Below are 19,745 nucleotides of genomic sequence, written 5' to 3'. Positions count from 1 at the left end.
TGTGTGTGTGTGTTGGCCTCATTCTCCCTCAGTGCTGCCTGGCTTGCTCCAGTGGTAGGAAACATGGCAGCCAGGTTTTTTATGCTAAGCCTCCTCTACCAGAGAAGGACTTCCCCTCAAGTCTATAAACCCCAGAGAAAGGACTCATTGACCTGCACTGGCTCACAGACTCATCCCTGCTCCAATCAGCTGTGGTTTTCAGGTGACATCATTAAGAACGTGGCAGCTTCTACAAGAGCCATGTTGTTTGGGAGTACAGGTGGGACACCCAGGAGACTGGACAATCCCACAGATGTCCAGTATATGAACCTACTTTATAAGTGGTACTTTTTCAAGATGACCCTGCTCCCAGGCTTTAGCAACTGCTCTGAGGGTCTTTATGTCCACCTGAATAATGATTACCACCCTCCACCCTCTCTCTGTTGGGAGATCACAGCAGTGATAGAAAGACAAAAATAAATACTGGGTATGATTCAAAAATAAGAGAAGCAGAATATTTAGTTCCGCTGGTGAGGCATTTCAATTCATTTTACAACAAAATTCCAGGATAACCAGACATATCTGAAACCAGGTGATAGCCCACTAATTTCACGTGCCATAGTTCTGAGCTAGAGTGACTTTTAGCATTTCCTGATATGAGATTCCATTTGTAGTCATATTTGTAGTCGCCAGTCTCCAAAATGCACACTTTAATAATCCTCACATCCTGCTATTCATGTTCTTGAGAAGGCTCTTTCCTTACTGAATAGGGCTAACCCGTGTAACCACTACAGTATCAGGGATATGGCAGCATGGAACCTCTGAGACCAGGTTATAAAAGACATTGCAGCTTCTACCATGCTCTCTTGGATCACCTCCTCTGGGGAAAGCCAGCCATGTTGTGAGGACACTCAAGCAGTCCATGGAGAGGCTCACATGGAGGACAGCTGAGGCCTGCAGCCAACATCCAGCACCAACCTGCCAGCCATGTGTGCAAGCCTGGAAACAGATCAAGCCTTCAGATGACTGCAGCCCCAGCCAATATCTTGATGTAACCCTTAGAGAGACCATAAGCCAGTAGCACCTCAGTTAACCACTTCCAAATCCTTGACCCATAGAAACTATGAGATGATAAATGTTTATTGTTGCTTCAAGCTGTTAAGTTTTAGGTAATTTCTTACCCAGCAATAGATAATGAATACTTGACAGGTGTCTGAACTTATAGCTAGTATCTCTTAGTTCGTTAAAAAATGCTCTTTCTTTCTTTTTTCAATCTTGCGTTTAATCAGAAAGCAAGCTCCGTGAGGGCAGGAACTTACTTCTCCTGCTCACTCTATAGTTTCCAACTGCTAGAACAGAGTGTGACACATTGGAGACATCTCATAAATGTGTGTTGAGTAAATCTGGTTGAGTATCTGCCAAACCTCCCCTAATCCCAAAGAGAAGAGACCTGAAAACTTTAAGTTGCACCCATGCTTGGGGACGGGAGGGTTTCAGATGAGCTGAGATGCCATCAAGGCTCCCAGAAAACAATTTAGAGAAGAAGTACATCAGTCTTTAAGAGGTCCATGGCCAGACCCTATTGGCCTGTGGAGGTTGACATGAGCCTGGAAGCCCTTCCAATCCCCTGACCAGCTAGGCAAATCTTCTTGGCCCTCCAGAAGCCAAATCTACTCAAGGCCTTGACTTGGGTCACTGACTCCATTTCCCTGGAGGGGAGGGCAATGGGAGAGTCCTTCTCAGGCTCCCAGAAGCTGCTCGACAACCAAGACTAAGGGCCGAATTGCCCCTGCAGTCTGATGAATGATGCACAAACAGTTCTGCTGCCCCCAAATCACCCAGGCCCCATTTTAAAACAGCCGATGTCTTCTGCCTGACTCGAGAATCTCAGTCTTTAGGACTATGCAGGGGAGCAGCCTTTCCTGGGGGCTACATCAGAGCCGACGAAGATGGGTTAGTTTTAAAAAAACTCCACTTGGTAGAAATTCAACACAGAGGTGGGAACGGCGTGTATGGCTCTGACTGAGCCAGGGGCGCTGGAGCGGCGTGCAACACCAAGGATGCCGCCACCTCCTCCCTCCTCGGAGTTCCAGTCAGGATGGAAGAAAAAAGGTATTTCAGACGAGCATTGCGCCAGCCCTGGAAAACTCAGTAAAGTCTTCATGCGTAAAAGCGGTGTTCCAAAGGCTGTTCATTTGACACGTCAGGATGGGCGATGAAAGGCCTTGCTAATTCCCAGAGATGCAGACAAAAACGCCAGGGGATGGGGTGAGCCTCTCGTGAGGGGCGGCGGCGTTAAGGCATACGTAAGGAGCATTTGACGCGTCAACACAGGGAGCCAGACTCACATTTCCTTTCCAAAAGAGAGATCTTGGTACAGGCCCAGCAAAAGAGAACGTCTGCAAGACCAGAATGAAAATAGGCATCCACTGGATTTTTTTTCCTTCTTCTTCTCAAACTGACTATAAACGTCTAATAAGACACGTGGCTGGAAAATTCCACTGGCTCCTGGGTTTAGCCTTGCCCTGCTCTGCCTCATCAACTCTCCAGACAGGTCCCAAAGCTGCCGATGCCTCATCTTTTCCAAATGGGGAGGAGCCTTTGTCCGGGACTCAGACTTTGGTCCTCAGCTCCTGCATCCACGTTCATCTCCTTGGTGAGCTCATCCAGCCCATGGCTCTAAGTACCAGCTCTATGTTGACAACTCCCAATTTGCTATTTCCAGCCCAGACCATTCTCACAAACTCCGGATTCTGACACCCACCTCCACATGGACATCTCCACTGGGCCGTCTGGCAGACATCGGAAGCTGAGTGTGCCCCAGATAAAGATCCTGACCTCCCCCCAAACAAACCTCCCACAGCCTTACCCTCATTCCATCCTTCCACTGGTTCAGGTCAACACTTTGAAGTCACCGCCAACTCTTCTCTCTCACCCCCAGGGCATCAGAGAATACTGTGAGCTCTGGTTCAAAACATGTCCCCAATCCTACCACTTGTCACCACGGCTGGCTGCTTCCACCCTGGCTTGAGCAACTACCCGCTCTCACCCATCAGAGCTCCCCACTCTGACCCTTGCCCCCCATAGCCTTTTCCCAACACAGGAGCCAGAGGGATCCTTTAAAAACCTAAATCAGACCATGGCATTGCTCTGCTCAAAACCCTCCAGTGGCTCCCCTGCTTCACTCAAAGTCAGAGTTCTTTAATGGCACAAGGTCTTGGATGCTTGTCACCTCTCCTAGACCCCTCTGCCCTAGCTCCCTCCACTCCAGCCATGGACACCAGCTCCCAGTGAGTCCTGAGCATTGATCACCTGTCAGGTTCAGTGTTGTGAGGATTCAGAGATGATGAGCGATGTCTGTGCCACCCAGAGACTTCCAGTTAGTGGAGGAGAAAGGCACACAAATAGAGCCCTACTGGCTACATTCATCAGGTGTCTGTGACATGCCGGACACTGCCCTGAGTGGCGTGAACTCATTCAGTCTCTCCTCAACACGTCCACCACCATCAGGTACAACTACGGCCCCGCTTACAGATGAGACATGGGGCACACAGGGGTCAAGCGCCTGCCCACGGTCTCCCTGGCAGCTGAGGTGGCGCCAGCATTGCCTCAAGGTCTGTCTCAGGGGCCTGCACCCCCCCGATGCACCATTCTGCCAGCACCGCGCAGTAATGAGGCTCAGGTGTGTGTCGAGGCCTGGAGCAGAGGGCACATGGGGAGAGAGGGCGGATGGGGGAGGCTTCTGAGAGCAGAGTGCAGGGGGATGAGCTGGCATTCACCAGGCAGAGGGGGCCTGGGAGGCATCTCGAGTAGTGAGAGGGAGGGAGTCAGGGCTGAGAGGCTTTAACCAGCCTGGCCAGTCAAAGCCACCAGAAGCAGATGGGGGCCAGAATGCAGGGCTCGAGAAAGACCTCGTGAAGGCCAAGGATGAAAGGGTGGGCAGGGGCCTGCTGGTGGAAGGTCTAGTAGGTCAGCCTCTGAACTTGGACTTTGTTCTGGATGTCAGTGTTTCCCAACCCTGGACATACACAGAGTACAGTCCTGGGAGATGTGAAAACTGCCAATGTCTGCTACAAACAGTGGCCAATCCAGTGGGAGGTAATGAGCACCCCTAGTGCCAAACTGTAGTCTCTAAGTACCACTGCCCAGTAAAAGGAACCAGGGCTCCTTGGAGAAATGACGAACTCTAGGTGGAGGGCAGGAAACATACAAGATGAGCCCAGAACACTGCATCACACCAGACAGCAAGGAAGCTGCCAGTGACCACTGGGGTCCTCTCAAGTGCCCAGAAGCCAACCTGAAGGGCTCCCACAGACCAACAATGAAACCATGGAGCACCAATGCATCAAAATGCCCCATGTTTATCATTGGAGGATGCTAGTGAATCAATTTGGTACTTTGAAAACATACACATGGGGAAAGAATCAAGCAATTCCTATATGAACTTTACCATTGGGTAACCAAACAGAAATTGGAAGGAAGCGTTTCCCAGTTAGCAAATGAAGAAGGAATGACAGAATGTCGCCATGTCACAACCCCTAATTAATCAATAGATTTGGGTATTGAATATCAATGGCTGCTGCCATCTCAAACAGACACCAAATATTATAAGTCCCCTAGCAGGGACTTCCCTGGTGGCGCAGTGGTTAAGAATCCATCTTCCAATGCAGGGGACACGGGTTGGATCCCTGGTCTGGGAACTAAGATCCCACATGCGGTGAGGCAACTAAGCCCGCGTGCCGCAACTAGAGAGAAGCCAGCGCACCGCAACGAGGAGCCCACACGCCACAATGAAGGATCCCGTGTGCCGCAGCTAAGACCCGAAACAGCCAAAAATAAAATAAATAAATATTAAAAAAAAAAAAGTCCCCTAGCAGAAGAGCCTGAAACCATTTATGAAGTCAGTCCCCTACCACCACCAGATTGAAACTGAATCTGACCAAGTTTCTAGATTCAATGAGCAATTTACAAGAAATACAGAGGAACTTATTAAATGACACATGGGGGTGAGAACACAACATTCAGACTATGGGATGCTCTTGGAGATGGTTATAAACTGTTAGGACATGCATTCACAAAAAGCATGAGAAAATCAGAAATTTGAACACTGATGATATTTGATTATTAACGTTGATTATGTGATGATAGCAAAGAATTATTTTTTTTAGCTGTGATAATGGTATTGTGGTTTTTTGGTTGAAGAGCACTCATCATTTAGATATACATGCTGACATGTTCACAGATAAAATGACATAAGTGAGATCAGCTGCAAAATGCGCCGGAGGGGAGGATGTGGGTGAAACAAGGTTGGCCTTGAATCCATAATTGTTGAAGCAGGGTGAAGGGTGCATGGGGGCTCATTATGCTGTTCTGTAGACTTTTACTTTTTATAGTTTGAAATTTTCCATAATAAAAAGTTATGAAAATACCAGGCCCCATCCCCAGAGATTGAAATTAATGAGTCTGAGCTTCAGCTCAGGCATTGGTATTTTTTTTAAGGCTCCCCAGGTGTTTCTACTGCTCGGCTGAGGTTGAGAACTATGGTAATCACTTGTACGCGTCATGCGAGAGCCTGCATGGAGACCAGGAGAGAGGTTGTAGAGGGAAGGGAGCTGGGCTAGGAGAAGTCAAGGGGCCAGGCACATGGTCCTTGATGGGGCTGGGTGCGGAATGACGAGAGGGAAGGGTCAAGAACAATGCAAATATTTCGGGGGTGGGTGAAGGAGGAGTGCTGGTCACTGGAATAGGGAACATGTCAGGGCTGGTAGCCGTGGGGAGCTAGGGGAGGGTGCTGAGTTTGTTAAGGATGTGTTGACTTCAAGGGGCCCATGTGACTTCTGGTGGAGAAGTTCAGGGGACAGTTTGGCCAGTGGGTCTAGAGATCCACCTTGAGACCCTGAAGCAGACACAGAAAGTTGGGCCCCATAGGGCTGTCCCTGACACCAAGCCAGAGGTCAGGATGGCTGCAGCCAATGATGGCATTAGGGCCTCTAGGAAACAACAGCACCTTGGCCCCCTGCCTTGGAAAGGGGGGCCCAAATGACCCCATTCCTTTCATGACTGACCATGATTCACCTTTCACCTCCCCACTCCTTGCCCACCTTCCTTGGATAGACACCCAAAGGGCAGCAGGCCAGGCTGAGGTGCCCTGTCCTCCCAAGCAGGTGTTGAGGGACTCCTGTGTGTTCCTACATCCTGTCCTAAAAGCCCACACAGATCAATCAGCATCTGTTTTTTGTTTTTTTTTTTAAATTGAAGTATAGGCGATTTATGTTTCAGGTATATAGCAAAGTGATTCAGTTATATATACGCACACATATTCTTTTTCAGATTCTTTTCCACTACAAGATATTAAATATAGTTCCCTGTGCTATACAGTAGGTCTTTGTTGTTTATCTGTTTTATATATAGTACTGTGTATCTGTTAATCCCAAATTCCCAATTTATCCCTTCCCTTCCCTTTCCACTTCGGTAACCTTAAGTTTGTTTTCTATGTCTGCGAGTCTATTTTTGTTTTGTAAATAAGTTCATTTGTATTTTTTTTTACATCCCACATATAAGTGATATCATATGATATTTATCTTTCTCTGACCTACTTCACTTAGTATGATCATCTCTAGGTCCATCCATGTTGCTGCAAATGGCATTATTTCATTCTTTTTTATGGGTGAGTAATATAGCATTTGTTAAACCAATGAATGACCAGCACATCTGAAGGAGTCCCCGTGGCATCAGTCACAGCTGTGTATGCCAGCAGCCAGCGCAGCCAGCAGCTGTCAGATTGCCTTGAAATGGCCAACACATGTTCCTCCCACAAACGTTTACTGAATGCCTGTATGGGCTGGGCACAATGCCAGGCAGAGATGAAATGGAAGCCCAGGGCCCTGGCCTCAGGGAGCTTGCATTCTAGTGGAGAAGCAGACAGTAAACAAGCACACAAGGAAACACAAGCTTTAGAATTTTAGAAAACGGGTTCTCAGCTGGAAGAAGGGGCCTGGGAATCCAACACCTTGGGGTGTTGGGAAAACCACCCAACTTCCTAGGTACTACTGCACAATAACCCAGGCTCCCAGAATCAGAGAACTGACAGAACCTCGTGTTAAAGCAGCAGCAACCGAGGCCCAGAGTGGGAGGTGGCCCCCCACGGTCATGCAGCAGGTGATGACCTGGAGACAAGTCTGCATTCTCAAAGTCTGCATTGGCAGTTTCCTAAGCAACAAGTTTATTCTTTATCCACGTAAGCCATGTGGTCTATCTTTTCCTCTGGACAAAAACGATCGCTGATCACAAAGGACCAAAGGGCTCTCCCCACAGTGAAGGGACTTACCACTGAGTCCAGGAACTGAATGTAAGACTCCAGCCCAGGTCTGGTTTCGCAGAACTGCCGGAAAAGCAGCCTCCCAATTGGCTGCTTGTCACATAAACTGCAGTAATCTCTGTCTAGAGATAAGAAGAGAAGAATATGGTGAGACTCAGAAAGGGCCAGACAGAGCCATCAACCCACACCTGGGTTCTTGCCTCAGATAGATGGAGCAAGGTGATTGGCAAACTCTCGGGACCCTTTATCCACCTCCAGGCTCAGCGGACTCAGAAGACTCAAGGTCAGTGTAGAAAGAGGGGCCAGTTATGACCTTGCCTCTACTCCCCAGCCCACTCCCTTTCCAATGTCCTGATTTCTGTACGGAGATGTTAGCAGTTCTGGGGACTATCTATCACTCTGCCCCTGACTGCCTGATCAGCATGTCACATTCCTTGGTTACAGTGACTGGATAAGTGCGGTGGGCATGTAACCCAAGCCAGGAAAATCAGCGTGAACCACAGACGTTGCCTGGGCACACTAAGCCAAGGTACTCCCTCTTCCTCTGGTGCTGGGGTGCATGGGTATGAGGCCAGGGTCTGCTGCAGTGTTCTTGATACTGCAAAACAAGCTGCTGTGAGGATAAGGTTGACATACAGAGGAAGTCAGAGCTGGGAAAATTACGAGTAGGTGCTCTGGTGAAGTTATGAATCTCTGGATCACACTATGCCTGCAGCCCAAACCACATCTGAAGAGCTTATTTATGAGCATTATTTAGGGCAATTTGAAAAAACTTTAAAATGACTTGTAATTCAAATATTCTAATGAATACAGTAAACAAAATTTCATATTTGCCCAACTGGAGCAAAGCCCAGTCTTAGAATGCTTCAAACTATGAAAACCCTGTATTTTCCAGCTGAGGAGCTAGAGGCACAGAGACAGGATGTGACCAGACCTCAGCCACTCGGTAGCCAAGAGAGTTCTGAAGAGGAAATACAGTGAAAGACTCAAAGCACAGAGGCCTAGAGACCAGGGTTCTAGCCAATGACTTGCTGTGTGACTTCAAGCAACACACTTGCCCTCTCTGGGCCTTAGTCTTCCTCTCGAAAATGAAGATGCATGTTGGAGGTAAGATGGGAGGGTCCCTTCTGGTTCTTCCTGCAATGACTCTGCAAGAGGCTTTCTCTGGGCAGAAAGATGCTCAAAGGTCTGGCTGAGACCTGTTGCCTCAGACCCTCCAGAGCACTGAAAATTAGCCCTTTGATTTTGTGGCTGCACCAGGAAAACTCAGGTGACTTCATGGGGAAACCAGGAAGAGGGTGAGGTAGACCTCAGTTAGAAGAGCTACCTGGGAGGATGGAATGACTGTGTCCTTGCCAACTGTAGAGGAGGAGCCAGGAACCGCCCCCTGGAGATATGGAAAACAACAAGGAGACAGGAACAGAACCATCACGCCCACTCATTTTCATACCCAAAGAGTTTATCCACAGGAGGTACAGCCATTACTTGTAGGGAGGGTGGTGGCGGTGAGCAAGGGCTCTGCAGCTAAACCCAGGTTCAGATCCCAGCCTCACTACTCACTGCCTGTGTGCCCCAGGGCAACTGACCTGACACTTTATCCCTCAGTTTCCTCATCTGTAAACTGGGAACAGTCATCGTACTATCTCTTAGGAGCAGTGAGAGCCTGGCACAAAGGAATCGCTTAATAAACACCATCTGTTATCATTGTGGAAGTGGGGGTTTTGGTCTGTTCCATCTCCCTTCCTTTGGGGAAACCTCCTCTCTGTTAGTCTGTAAAATACCATCATAGGGTCCTAAGGGAGCAACTCCTCCCAAGCCTCAGGGATGGGCACGTGACTCAGTCCTGGCCAATCAGAGCCCTCCGTTTCACGGCCACAATGATCGGTTCAGGGCATGTGACCCAGGGGGCCTTGGAGTCCTTCCAGGGTTTTTGGCAGAACTTCCAGAAAAGACACTTGTTCCTCTCTGGGATGACAAGGCCTTAGGACTGGTCAGCCAAGAGTTGCCACAACTGTCTTTCCCACCAGCGAGAGCCCATGGAGAATGAAGCCAGCGCAAGGGAAGGACAGCTGAGTGAGGAAGAGAAGCCTGGAGCTGTGAATATCACAGGAGTCCCCGAAAGGCAGACTACTGAGGCCCGCCCAGCGCCTGCACCTTTAGCCATCTGTCTTTGCTTAAGCCAGTCGGTGTTGGGTTTTTGTCTCTTGCAACTGAAAGAACAACTGACTGGGGCTGGAGAGTTTTATAGCCCATTTCTCCTTTCACAGGTAGACTGCTTGAGGGCAAGAATGGTTTTTGTAGGAATCCACCAGTTCTAAGTACACCTTGTATCAGAAGGCACTCACAAATTTCTCATTCTCTCTTGAGAGGATACTTTGGTCAAGTGGATGAGCCACCTTGCAAGTCTCCCCTTGGCCCCCTCCTCAACTGGTTTGGGGGCTGAAACTAGCCTTGAACTATTGCCTTAACTCAGCTTACCTTTCCATGCACAGATGGTTCAGGAATAGCCACTCCAACAAACATTTAACTCACCTCATCGTGTGCCAGGATTGGTGGGGGTCGGGAGTGGGGGGAATGGGACATGGTCCCAGCCCTCAGCGATCTTGGATTCTGTTGGAAAGGGGGTGTGTGTGTGGGGGGGGTGAGCAGACAAGATCCCAAGTGACAGTAATAAAATGTCAAGTTATCATCAGCCACAGGAGGGAGTCTGGGTTGGAGGGAGCCAGGAGGGTGACAGGTCTGGAGCCCGCACCTGTTAGCACAATGCCCTACAGACACAGCCTGCAAGTTCTCACCACCTCCCACTCAGCCTGATCCCCCAAGGAGAGGAAAACAAACTTCCCCGTCCTTCCCCAGTCAGCTGAGCTTCCCCAGCACAAACGCAGAACAAAGGAAATTACCTTGTGTGAAACTCCCATTTTATTCAATTATGGCAGAGAGCGCCACATTGCTTATGTGATTTGAGCAAGGGGCCCTCCCCCATTTCCAAAAGCAATTATGAGATTTCATGTACCATATTGTGATTCCTCAAGGGTTCATCTGACAGGATTTTTTCTCTCCATATGGCGTGTGCTGTCAGTATGGAAACAAAGCCGTTATAAACTCACAGCACAGTAAACACCATGTGATTCCAACACAAGCTGTCAGCACCTCCGTTCCGTGCCTCTCCCAGCTGTACAGAGGATCCCAGGCAAGAAAGCCATGCCTTGGAAGCCCAGGAAGAAAGAAGAGGATCAGTAATCATCTATTTGGATGTTTTCTCAGCTTTAAATAAAGATAAATGGGCTTATCCTCTGAGGAAGCACCACCACCACTAAAATCAAAGTGCAAAGTCTGCAATTCCTTTAGAAATGGAGAACGAGGCCACAGAAGGAAGAATGTGCATTTGGGATTTGATCAAGGTGACCGGAAGAGGCGCAGATCAAAGTTCTTAATGCGTCAAGGGCAAGTCCGAGGGGCAGGTCACTTCAAGAAAGTCAGAGGACACTGAAGTTGAAAGCACAAGTTGCTCTGTAATGCGTCTTCAGAGCGGGTCCTTTCTAGTCGGTTTCTACGGAAGCCAGCCATGCTGTAGAAATACAGCTTGGAAGGGCCCCGCCCACAGCCCTTCTCCCAAGGGTGTCCTGTTTGGGTTAGTGGGGAGGAGTACCCAGCACAGAGGGGCAGGGTCCTCCCTGTCTCTGAATCTCTCTCTCAGGCTGGGAGGCCCCTGGGATGCTGTGTTTACAGGCACACATGCACGGTCTACACACAAACATACACACCAGCTCTTCTGAATGTGAAAATCCTGCTTTTGGCCACGTCCTTCTTTGATCTTTCCTTCCAAGCCAGAAAGAGTCTGTCGTTACGTAAGATATGAGGGGCATCAGGCTACCTGCCCCCAAAGTATTCACCAATCATCTAATCATTCTAGCCTTATTCTTTTGGTTCCTTCATTCATTCAACAAACTCTCTTCCAAGGTCTCTTTTTGATACTAGAAGGTTCCTTCAATTTTCAGACTCTCTTATTGAATTGAACACCTGGGGGTGGGGGGGGGTGGATGAGTGGGTGGGAGGAGACACACCTCATACCCATTGGCAGGTTAAGGATCCAGAAACAGGCTTGGAGTTAACAGCTGGCGGTCAGCTGAGACCAAGAATAGGGGTGTGGTCTTTGTGATGTGACATTTGACCTCGGTTGCAGGAACATTGGTCTGGTGGACACAAAACTGAAGCATGTCCAGAGGAAGGTGACGGAAAAGGGGGTCCAGAAAGCCCATTATAAGCTCTGAACTTATAGTGCCCTGGATCAAGGGGCAGACTGCCCCAGGGAAGGCTAGGGCCCACCAGCACCCAGGAGGATGGGGGGCAGATGTGCTGGAAAGGCAGCTGGGCTCAGACAGGAAAGGGCTGGACTCCAAGTCCAAGGAGACTGGAATGGATTCACTGTCCCACTGAGGCATCAATGATTTTAGAGCACAAATGATTCAAGTGCAGTGCATGGGAAGGTGGACAAAAATGGGGTGGGAGCCACGAGCCTGAGACATTTACGGAGGAGGTCGCTGGCTTGGGAGCCATTCCCACCTGTGGTTCAAGCCCTGGCCTTTGGGCAGGCAGGGCGCAGCCCCTGTGGTTGGGATCCTGCTTTGGTGAGAAGCCAAACTGAATTGGCTTTAAGGAAACCACATGTCGTTTGCTTCTTCGAGGGCTTGACGCCTCCCAAGCACGCCCACGGCTGGCCCAGGAAGACAGGACTGCCACTCCTTCCCGCAGCACACCGAACTCCTGCCATGCCTCAGACAGAACCGACGTTCCCTTAGCAAGCTCACAGACACTGGCTGAGCCCCTTCTGGGCACTTCATGCCAGGCCCTCTCGCAGTGGGGTGTGGGGAGCACCCCTTAAAGGAGACAGGCTCCGCAGGCTTTGTCTTTGTCCCAGCAGTTTGCTTACCAGCCCAGGCAGGAGGGAGGCACATTCACAGACAGGGCAGGGCAGCCACAAACAAAGCCGCACACGCAGGGCTGCCGGAAGTGCCCCGGCTGCAGGGGCACACACACTGCTCTCCTGGTTTGGATGGGTTTCAGGGGAGGGGCCCAGGGGAGGGCTCGCTGGAGCATGGGAATGGGAGTGATGGGCGCGCCAAAGTCAATGCAAATTGTCAGCAGGGGAGAGGCTGAGTGCTGGGGAAGGAGGAGAAGGTCAAAGCTAGAGAAATAGGGCCAGAGGCTGGGGGGAGGGGCAGGGAGAAGCCACAGGGCAGGGACAAGCCTGGGACAAGTGTGTTAGGGCAAGAATTCAGGGCTAGATCTGTGACCACTGCAGGGAGGCTTCAAGAACGGCTTCAAGTGTATGGAGGTTCCTCAAAAAATTAATATGATCCAGCAATTCCACTGCTGGGTATTTATCCAAAAGAATTAAGATCAGTATTTCAAAGAGGTATTTGTACTCCCACGTTCACTGCGACACTATTCATAACAGCCAAGATGTGGAAACAAACGTAAATGTCCATCGACCAATGAATGGATTTTTAAAATGTGGTATATACATACAGTGGAATATTATTCAGTCTTAAAAAGGAAGGAAATCATGTCACGTGACAACATGGGTTAGTCTTGATGACACTATGCTAATTGAAATAAGCCTGTCACAGAAGGGCAAATTCTGCATGATGCCACCTTTATGAGGTATCTAAAAGAGTCAAACTTGGACTTCCCTGGTAGCCTAGTGGTCAGGATTCTGGGCTTTCACTTTGGTGGCATGGGTTTAAACCCTGGTCGGGGAATATCCCGCAAGCCGCGTGTTGTGGCCAAAAAAAAAAAAAAAAGAAAAAAATTTTTAAATAAAATAGTCAAACGCATAGAAACAGTAAAACAGGGGTTGCCAGGGATTGGGGGAGGGGGAAATGGGGAGCTACTGTCCAATGGATATAGAGTTTCAGTTATGCAAGATGATTAAGTTCTAGACATCTGCTGTACAACGCTGTGTCTGTAGTTAACAACACTGTATTGTGCACTTAAAAATTTATTAAGAGGGTAGATCGCATGTTAAATGTTCTTACCACAGTAATTTTTAAAAAAGAGAATGGCTTATAAAACACGATGAAATATTGCCACTTGCAGCAACGTGGATGGACCTAGAGAATATTATACGTAGTGAAGTAAGTCAGACAGAAAGACAAATACTGTATGATATCACTTGTATGTGGACTCTAAAAAATAATACAAATGAATCTATATACAAAACAGAAACAGATTCACAGACATAGTGTAACAGGGAAGAGCTAAATCGGACTCCATGTCTGATCTGTTTCTTTGACTTTAACCTTTGCTTTCCCTTGCTTTTGTTATTATAATCATACATAATGGCCTGCCTCAGGGAACCCTGCCCCTCTGCCTGAAATGTTAAACCAAAGTGCCTCTGTTCAGCTCACAGGGAGACAATCTGACCCCGCCCACCTGTGGATGGCTGCAAGAAAGAAGAAATTAACACATCCCCTCCCCCTCCCCCCCCCCCCCCGCCCCCACCCCCAGGCTGGCCATTCCAGGGGATATTTGCAAAACGTATGGCCTTTTTACTTTCCTACCCCGTCTCCTCCCCCTCTCTGTGCTATAAAAGAAACTGGCATGCAAACCCTGAGAAGATGGTTTATCGGAGACCCTAGTCTGCCATCTTCTTGGTCTGTCAGCTTTCCGAATAAAGTCGTATTCCTTGTCTCAACACCTCATCTCTGATTCATTGGCCTGTCCTGCAGGTGAGCAGAGCAAGCTTGGACTCGTTAACAATAGGAAACAAATTTATGGTTACCAAAGGGGAGAGGGAGAGAGGGAGGGACAAATTAGGAGTGTGGGATTAACAGATACAAACTACTACTCATAAAATAGATCAGCAACAAGGATGTACTGTAGAGCACAGGGAATTATATTCAATAGCTTGTAATAACCTATAATGGAATATAATCTGAAAAAATATATGTAACTGAATCACTTTGCTGTATACCTGAAACTAACGTAATATTGTAAATCAGTTATACTTCAATTTAAAAAAAAAGAGAGAGAGAGAGAATGGCTTAAAGAAAATGGTCAGAAGTGATAGCTTGCTTGGGGATAGGAGGTGAGGCACAAGGGGACACGAATCAGCAGTGTTATCTGAGGGGTTGGCAAGTAAATTTACTTGGTAATGAAGGTAACTGCCTGAGAATACATGTGCAAAGCATGCCAACATATGCATTTTTGCAACAAACATGGCCTGAAGTTTTCAGGCACAGCCAAGCCTACCTTAAAGGTCGGGCATGACACTTAAGTTGTCAACCAACAGAGGGCACAACAAGACAAGGGGCCACCTTGTGATGTTTGGGTGTTTGCCAAGAGCTTCCTCTTGTCTCCTAGCCTGTTCTTGTAATAAGCCATTGACAGTACCCACACCTCAGGACCATTGTGAAGGACACCTGCTATACACTAAATGTGTCCCCCCACAAATTCATACGTAGAAACCTAATGCCCATTGTGATGGTATTAGGAGGAGAGGCCTGGGGAGTGATTAGGTCATGAGGGTGGAGCCCTTGTGTATGGGATTAGTGCCCTTTTAGAAGAGGCCCCAGAGAGCTCCCTTGCCCTTTCTGCCATGTGAGGACACAGAGAGAAGATGGTCGTTTATGAAGTGGCACCTGGACTTCCAGCCCCCAGAACTGTGAGAAATAAATTTCTGTTTTTTTTAAAAAAATAAATTTATTTATTTTTGGCTGCATTGGGTCTTCGTTGCTGTGCATGGGCTTTCTCTAGTTGTGGTGAGTGGGGGCTACTCTTTGTTGTGGTGCGTGGGCTTCTCATTGTGGTGGCTTCTCTTGCTGCGGAGCACGGGCCCTAGGTACATGGGCTTCAGTAGTTGTGGCACACAGGCTCAGTAGTTGTTGCTCGTGGGCTCTAGAGCGCAGGCTCAGTAGTTGTGGTGCATGGGCTTAGTTGCTCCGCGGCATGTGGGATCTTCCTGGATCAGGGCTCGAACCCATGTCCCCTGCATTGGCAGGCGGACGCTTAACCACTGCGCCACCAGGGAAGCCCCAGTTTCTGTTATTTATAAATCCACCCAGGCTGTGGTATTCTGTTGCAGCAACCCAAATGGACTAACATGTTATCTAGTCTTGGGGACATCCCTTAACCTGAGGCCCAGGTCCTCACGCATCACACGGGCAATCAGAGGATCAGCAACACACGTGAGTGGCCAGGCCAGTGTCAGCACATAGTGGGTCCTCACAAATGGTAGCCATTTGGACATCACCTCTCCTCTATAAGACTCAAGAAGTGGTGGCTTTTACTTCTCTGAAGATTCAGAAAGGAAATGGGATGTAGCCAGTGAAAGGGGGACAACTGTATCAGCACCAAAGAAGGCAAAGCAAAGGCCACTCCTCCCGGAGAGAGCCATTGGCTCTGAGCTCCAGGAGGGCAGAGGCCAGGGCTCTGTGGCCCTTCCCCTCCTCGCTCTAAGCCTCCCTCTCAGAGAGAAGACACATGTATCCCCACAGCACATGGCTGGGGTTAAAATCTCACAACCCACAGTCAGTTCCTTCAAGACTCATAACCCCCAGTGGAATTAGAAACAGGAATGATATTGATAGTGAAGATAAATAAATGCTGTCACTGTTTTCATTCTTTTCGAGTGACATGAAATGGGAACATACTTTCTTAATTAAGAGCCTTTGGTATGCGGATGCTTGGAGGGTCACCAGATTTTCCCAACTGAAAGCCAGAACTCAGGCAGTGGGGACAGCATGGCTCCCCTCATGGCCAGAAACCCAAGTGAGGGAGGTCGCCACCCCTCCCTCCCTACCCTTCCCTCCCCATCTGGCGGCAATCCCCAGAGGATGGGGAGCAAGAAGTCACGGCTCTGGGGGAGGGGGTGTCGACCACCGACCACAGAGACCTGCTTGGGACCGGTTTTTCATTGTTGCCCCTAGGCACTCCTTGAACTTGGGCCAATGAAAATGCACATTCCATTTCAGAAGTAGGAGCAAGAAAGGCAGCTTCCTGAGGAAATGGAAATGCTAACACGGGAGCCCTTGTTTATTGTACACGGAGGCGGGGGCGGTGGGAGAGCTAATCCAAAAGTGATTCCTGGTTCCTGGAGCCATCTCTCTACCAACTGGAGCCTTCTTTTCTTTTCTTTCATTTTATCTTATTTAACACCGTTTCACCAAAATACCAGGTTTTGTTGTTTTTTCTCGTTGGGGGCAGGGGTGCTTATAGGTCCTGAGGCAACTGAGGAAAACAGATTGGAGGAGACAGGATTAGACTGAGGCCTGGAGCCCCTCCCTTTGCCGTACTCCAGGTCTAAGACAGAGACAGAAAAGGGATTTGAAAACAGCTTTCTCTCAAAAATTCCTGCCAAAGCTGGAAGAAACATCCGGGCGTTTGCTCTGAGGAAAAGGCTCTCTGAAAGGCAAGATAGCATCACGGATAACGGCAATTCTTCACAGCCCGCCTCTTGGAAGGAGCAGGAGAGGAAAAAGGAAACATTTGGTATTTGGTTAGCAACAGCCGAGTGGGTTCCTATTGCTTCAAGAAAGATGTTTTTATGTGAATAAAAATGACACATGGCACATTACACAAACACACCCAAACCGAGCCCCATCTTCCTGTGCTTTTTGTTGCCCTCCTGCTGGTCTCGAGTTTTACTGAATGTCTTGTACTTGTCACGTGTCTCTGTAGGATCAAAACTATTAAGGCTGTGTCTTATAAAGGTTAGTGACACCTGGACAAGTCACATGTAAAAACCACTGAGCTGTAGGGTGTTTGGGCCTGGGCTGCCAGGTGGGGGAAGTGGGGACGGGGGTGGGGAAGGGGGAGGAAAGGAGGGTCTGGTCTGTGGATCTGTGAAAGGAAGAGGGGTGGGTGGAAGTGTACCTGTCGGGGGACCCATGCAGCCGCCCAAATGAGCCCCACCTCTCTGTGAGGGTTCAGGTCTCTGCCCTGAATCCACTGGGTGCAGTCAAAGCCCAGGAGATACCTGGAGCCTAGGAACAGCCTGGGGGCTGAGCTGGAAAGGATGTCAAGCCTCTGCTGTCACCACAGGGCCCTCTGGGCAGTGATGGGGCCCCAGAGTCAGGCAGTGACCTCTCTCTTATCCTCACAGCCAAGAAAAGCAAAGAATTTAGATATTCCCTTGCAGTGAGAATGGGACGAAGAATCCGGTGGGTAAATGGAGGGGTGGGGTGGTAGAGGTGGACCCAGGGAATGGCCAGGGAGGCACGGACACTGTGGGGCAGTGGCTGGGATGCCCGGCATGGTGGAAGAGCTGGGGACAGAACTGGGACCTGGGTTCCAGACCTGGCTCTTTTACCGGCCATCTCTACGTGAGAGGCCCAGACCACTGGGCTCTCAGCCCTCTCCCGGGCTGAAAGTCCCCACTCTGTGACTGTAAGCATTCCTTCCACGCGAGCACGGGGGGAGGGTGAGAGCCACGAGGCATCCGTAGAAAAGGCACCTGGTTCATCAGCAGTGGAGGCTCTTGAAAATGCCAGGCAAAAAGGAGACAGCTGATGTGTGTGACCTGTGGTGGTTTCTATTTCTTAAGATTTTAAATCTTTACAGATGCGGGGAAAACAACTATTCTAAAAAGCTGGCTGTAGGATCACTGAGATTAAGAAGGCCCTGGCAAGCAAAGGAGCTGTGGCCGCCAGACATGTCCCCCTTGGGGTGCAGGGCCTGGGTCACAGGCGGGTGCTCAGAACCCCGTTTCACCCTGCTGGGCCTGCGGCAGAGCCTTCCGGGAGCTGGAACCGGGCCCACTGTGGTGCCGGCACCTGGGAAAGCCTGGTGGATGGTGAATGACCTGGGGCCTCCCTTCACTTGGGCTCTGCTCACAACCATCGGCTTAGAGCCACATCCTTTCTACAAGCTTTTTTCCTCCTTGAAAAGAAATTTCCATGTGGATACAGGCAATTTTAGAAATTGAAACATGCAGGCCACACCCAGGCCAACTGTATCAAATTTCTGGAGATGGCGTCAGTAGTGTTTAAAGCTCCCCAGGAGATTCCAAGGTCTAGTTCATCATTTTATCCCCAGCATCTGGAACAGTGCCTGGCCAAGCAAGAGCGCAGGTGTATATGTAAAACAAATGAAGATAAAACAAAACAAATGAACAAATCAGTGTGAAGTGGAGGCCATAAGCCTCCAAGTTGGGGAGTAGAAATCCCAGGCCCACACCGCCTCGACACCTCCCCCCGCCACCGAGTGGTTAATCTGCCAGAAATGAAGGTCTCCCCGAAAAAACTAGATGATGAAGAGTTGTCCCTAGCAGGGCTTCCATCTAAGGTTAACAAAAGAACCCGTGAGGCTTGCAGGGCTCTGGGTGCCCAGGCCGAGGCGAGGCTGGGCCAGGCCGTCTGCTGCAGCTGTGGTGGGCCTCGCCCCCAGAAGCGAGGCGGGCCTGAACACAGGCCCTGCCTGACTCACTGTCTTCCAGAAAGCTCAGCCAGGGCCATGGGGCTGGGGCCAGGGGGCTGGACTCTGCCTCCAGCTTCTCCTCTGACCCCTGTACGACTTCAGACCCATCATTCTGCTCTCTGGACCTCGGTTTCCCCATTTACAAAATGAAGCTGATGAACTAGGGGAGCGTAAATGTCCCCGCCTCCCAGTTGGGTGTGTCCACAGGCAGGAGCCTGGTGGGGATGGAGATACCAGAGGGCACGGCCTTTCTCCAGCATCAGAGCCCCAAGCAGGGTTCACGACTGCTGAGGTCTTTAAGGCCACCCGGCTGCGGCCTCTCCTGCACCTGCGCTGTGGCCAGAGCGGGAGCAGAGCGAGCTGGGGCTTAACAGCAGCGTTTCCCGAGGGCCAGGGGAGTGCGCTGCTCCGTGGGCCGGGTCCCCGGCTTCCACTGCAGCCCTGCCAGTTTGCTGCGGGACCCCGGGGCCGTGACCCCCGCTCTCTAGGCGTCAGTCTTCCTCGAGTGTTTTTCCAGTTTAAGCCTGGATGACAGCGCCTGACGCACCCTTACTGTGGGCTGCCCTAGCCTGCCCGGGAGGAGAGCAGGGAGGCGTGCAGGCTCTGCAGCTTCGGAGGCTGTGCCCACTGTGCCATCCAGGGCCCCGGGGCCTGGCTTTACCTGGGTCTCTGAGCTAATGAAGCAAAAGCCACAGGAGGGCAGGGCCAGGAAGTGGCTGGGCAAGCAGGGGCCAAGGCAAACAGCAACCTCCATGCAGAGGCAGTCCTGCTTCTTCCTCGGCCAGTGGCCAGGGCCTAGCGAGGCTCATGGCTGTGCTGGCCAAAAGCGGCTTAAGAAGTGAATGCCTGGGAAGGTGGAAGCAACTGATGGTCTCCCCAAAGTCCTGATGTCTCAGGTTCCAAAGACACCCCCCCACCCCGCCATCCTCTGGATATGATCCCCATTAGTGGCTTAGCCAACCTTAGCTTGTGCCCTTCTGGGGACAGTAAGCACTTCACCTACAAGGTATCCAGTACTCTTTATCAGCAC

The 19,745-nt window shown here is 50.0% G+C and overlaps 1 protein-coding gene across 6 annotated transcripts in view; it reads right to left on the bottom strand.

The window, feature by feature from the left end:
* GRK5 (G protein-coupled receptor kinase 5) overlaps positions 1 to 19,745 on the bottom strand; it is a 219,971-nt gene that overhangs the window by 57,677 nt on the left and 142,549 nt on the right. For 3 of the 6 annotated variants that reach the window (XM_068548645.1, XM_068548648.1, XM_068548646.1), the window contains 2 exons: positions 8,625 to 8,684; positions 7,307 to 7,419 (listed from right to left, as the gene is read on the bottom strand). In XM_068548645.1, coding sequence (XP_068404746.1) covers positions 7,307 to 7,419; positions 8,625 to 8,684 — 173 coding nt within the window. Of the gene's footprint in view, positions 1 to 7,306; positions 7,420 to 8,624; positions 8,685 to 10,310; positions 10,370 to 19,745 lie in introns of all 6 variants that reach the window. The other 3 variants (XM_068548647.1, XM_068548649.1, XM_068548651.1) reach the window with 2 other exon arrangements.

Source organism: Eschrichtius robustus, chromosome 7, assembly GCF_028021215.1.
Source record: "Eschrichtius robustus isolate mEscRob2 chromosome 7, mEscRob2.pri, whole genome shotgun sequence".
NCBI lineage: Eukaryota > Metazoa > Chordata > Mammalia > Artiodactyla > Eschrichtiidae > Eschrichtius > Eschrichtius robustus.
The sequence above is the reverse complement of the archived record's forward strand: the minus strand, read 5'-3'. Positions and strand labels throughout refer to the sequence as shown.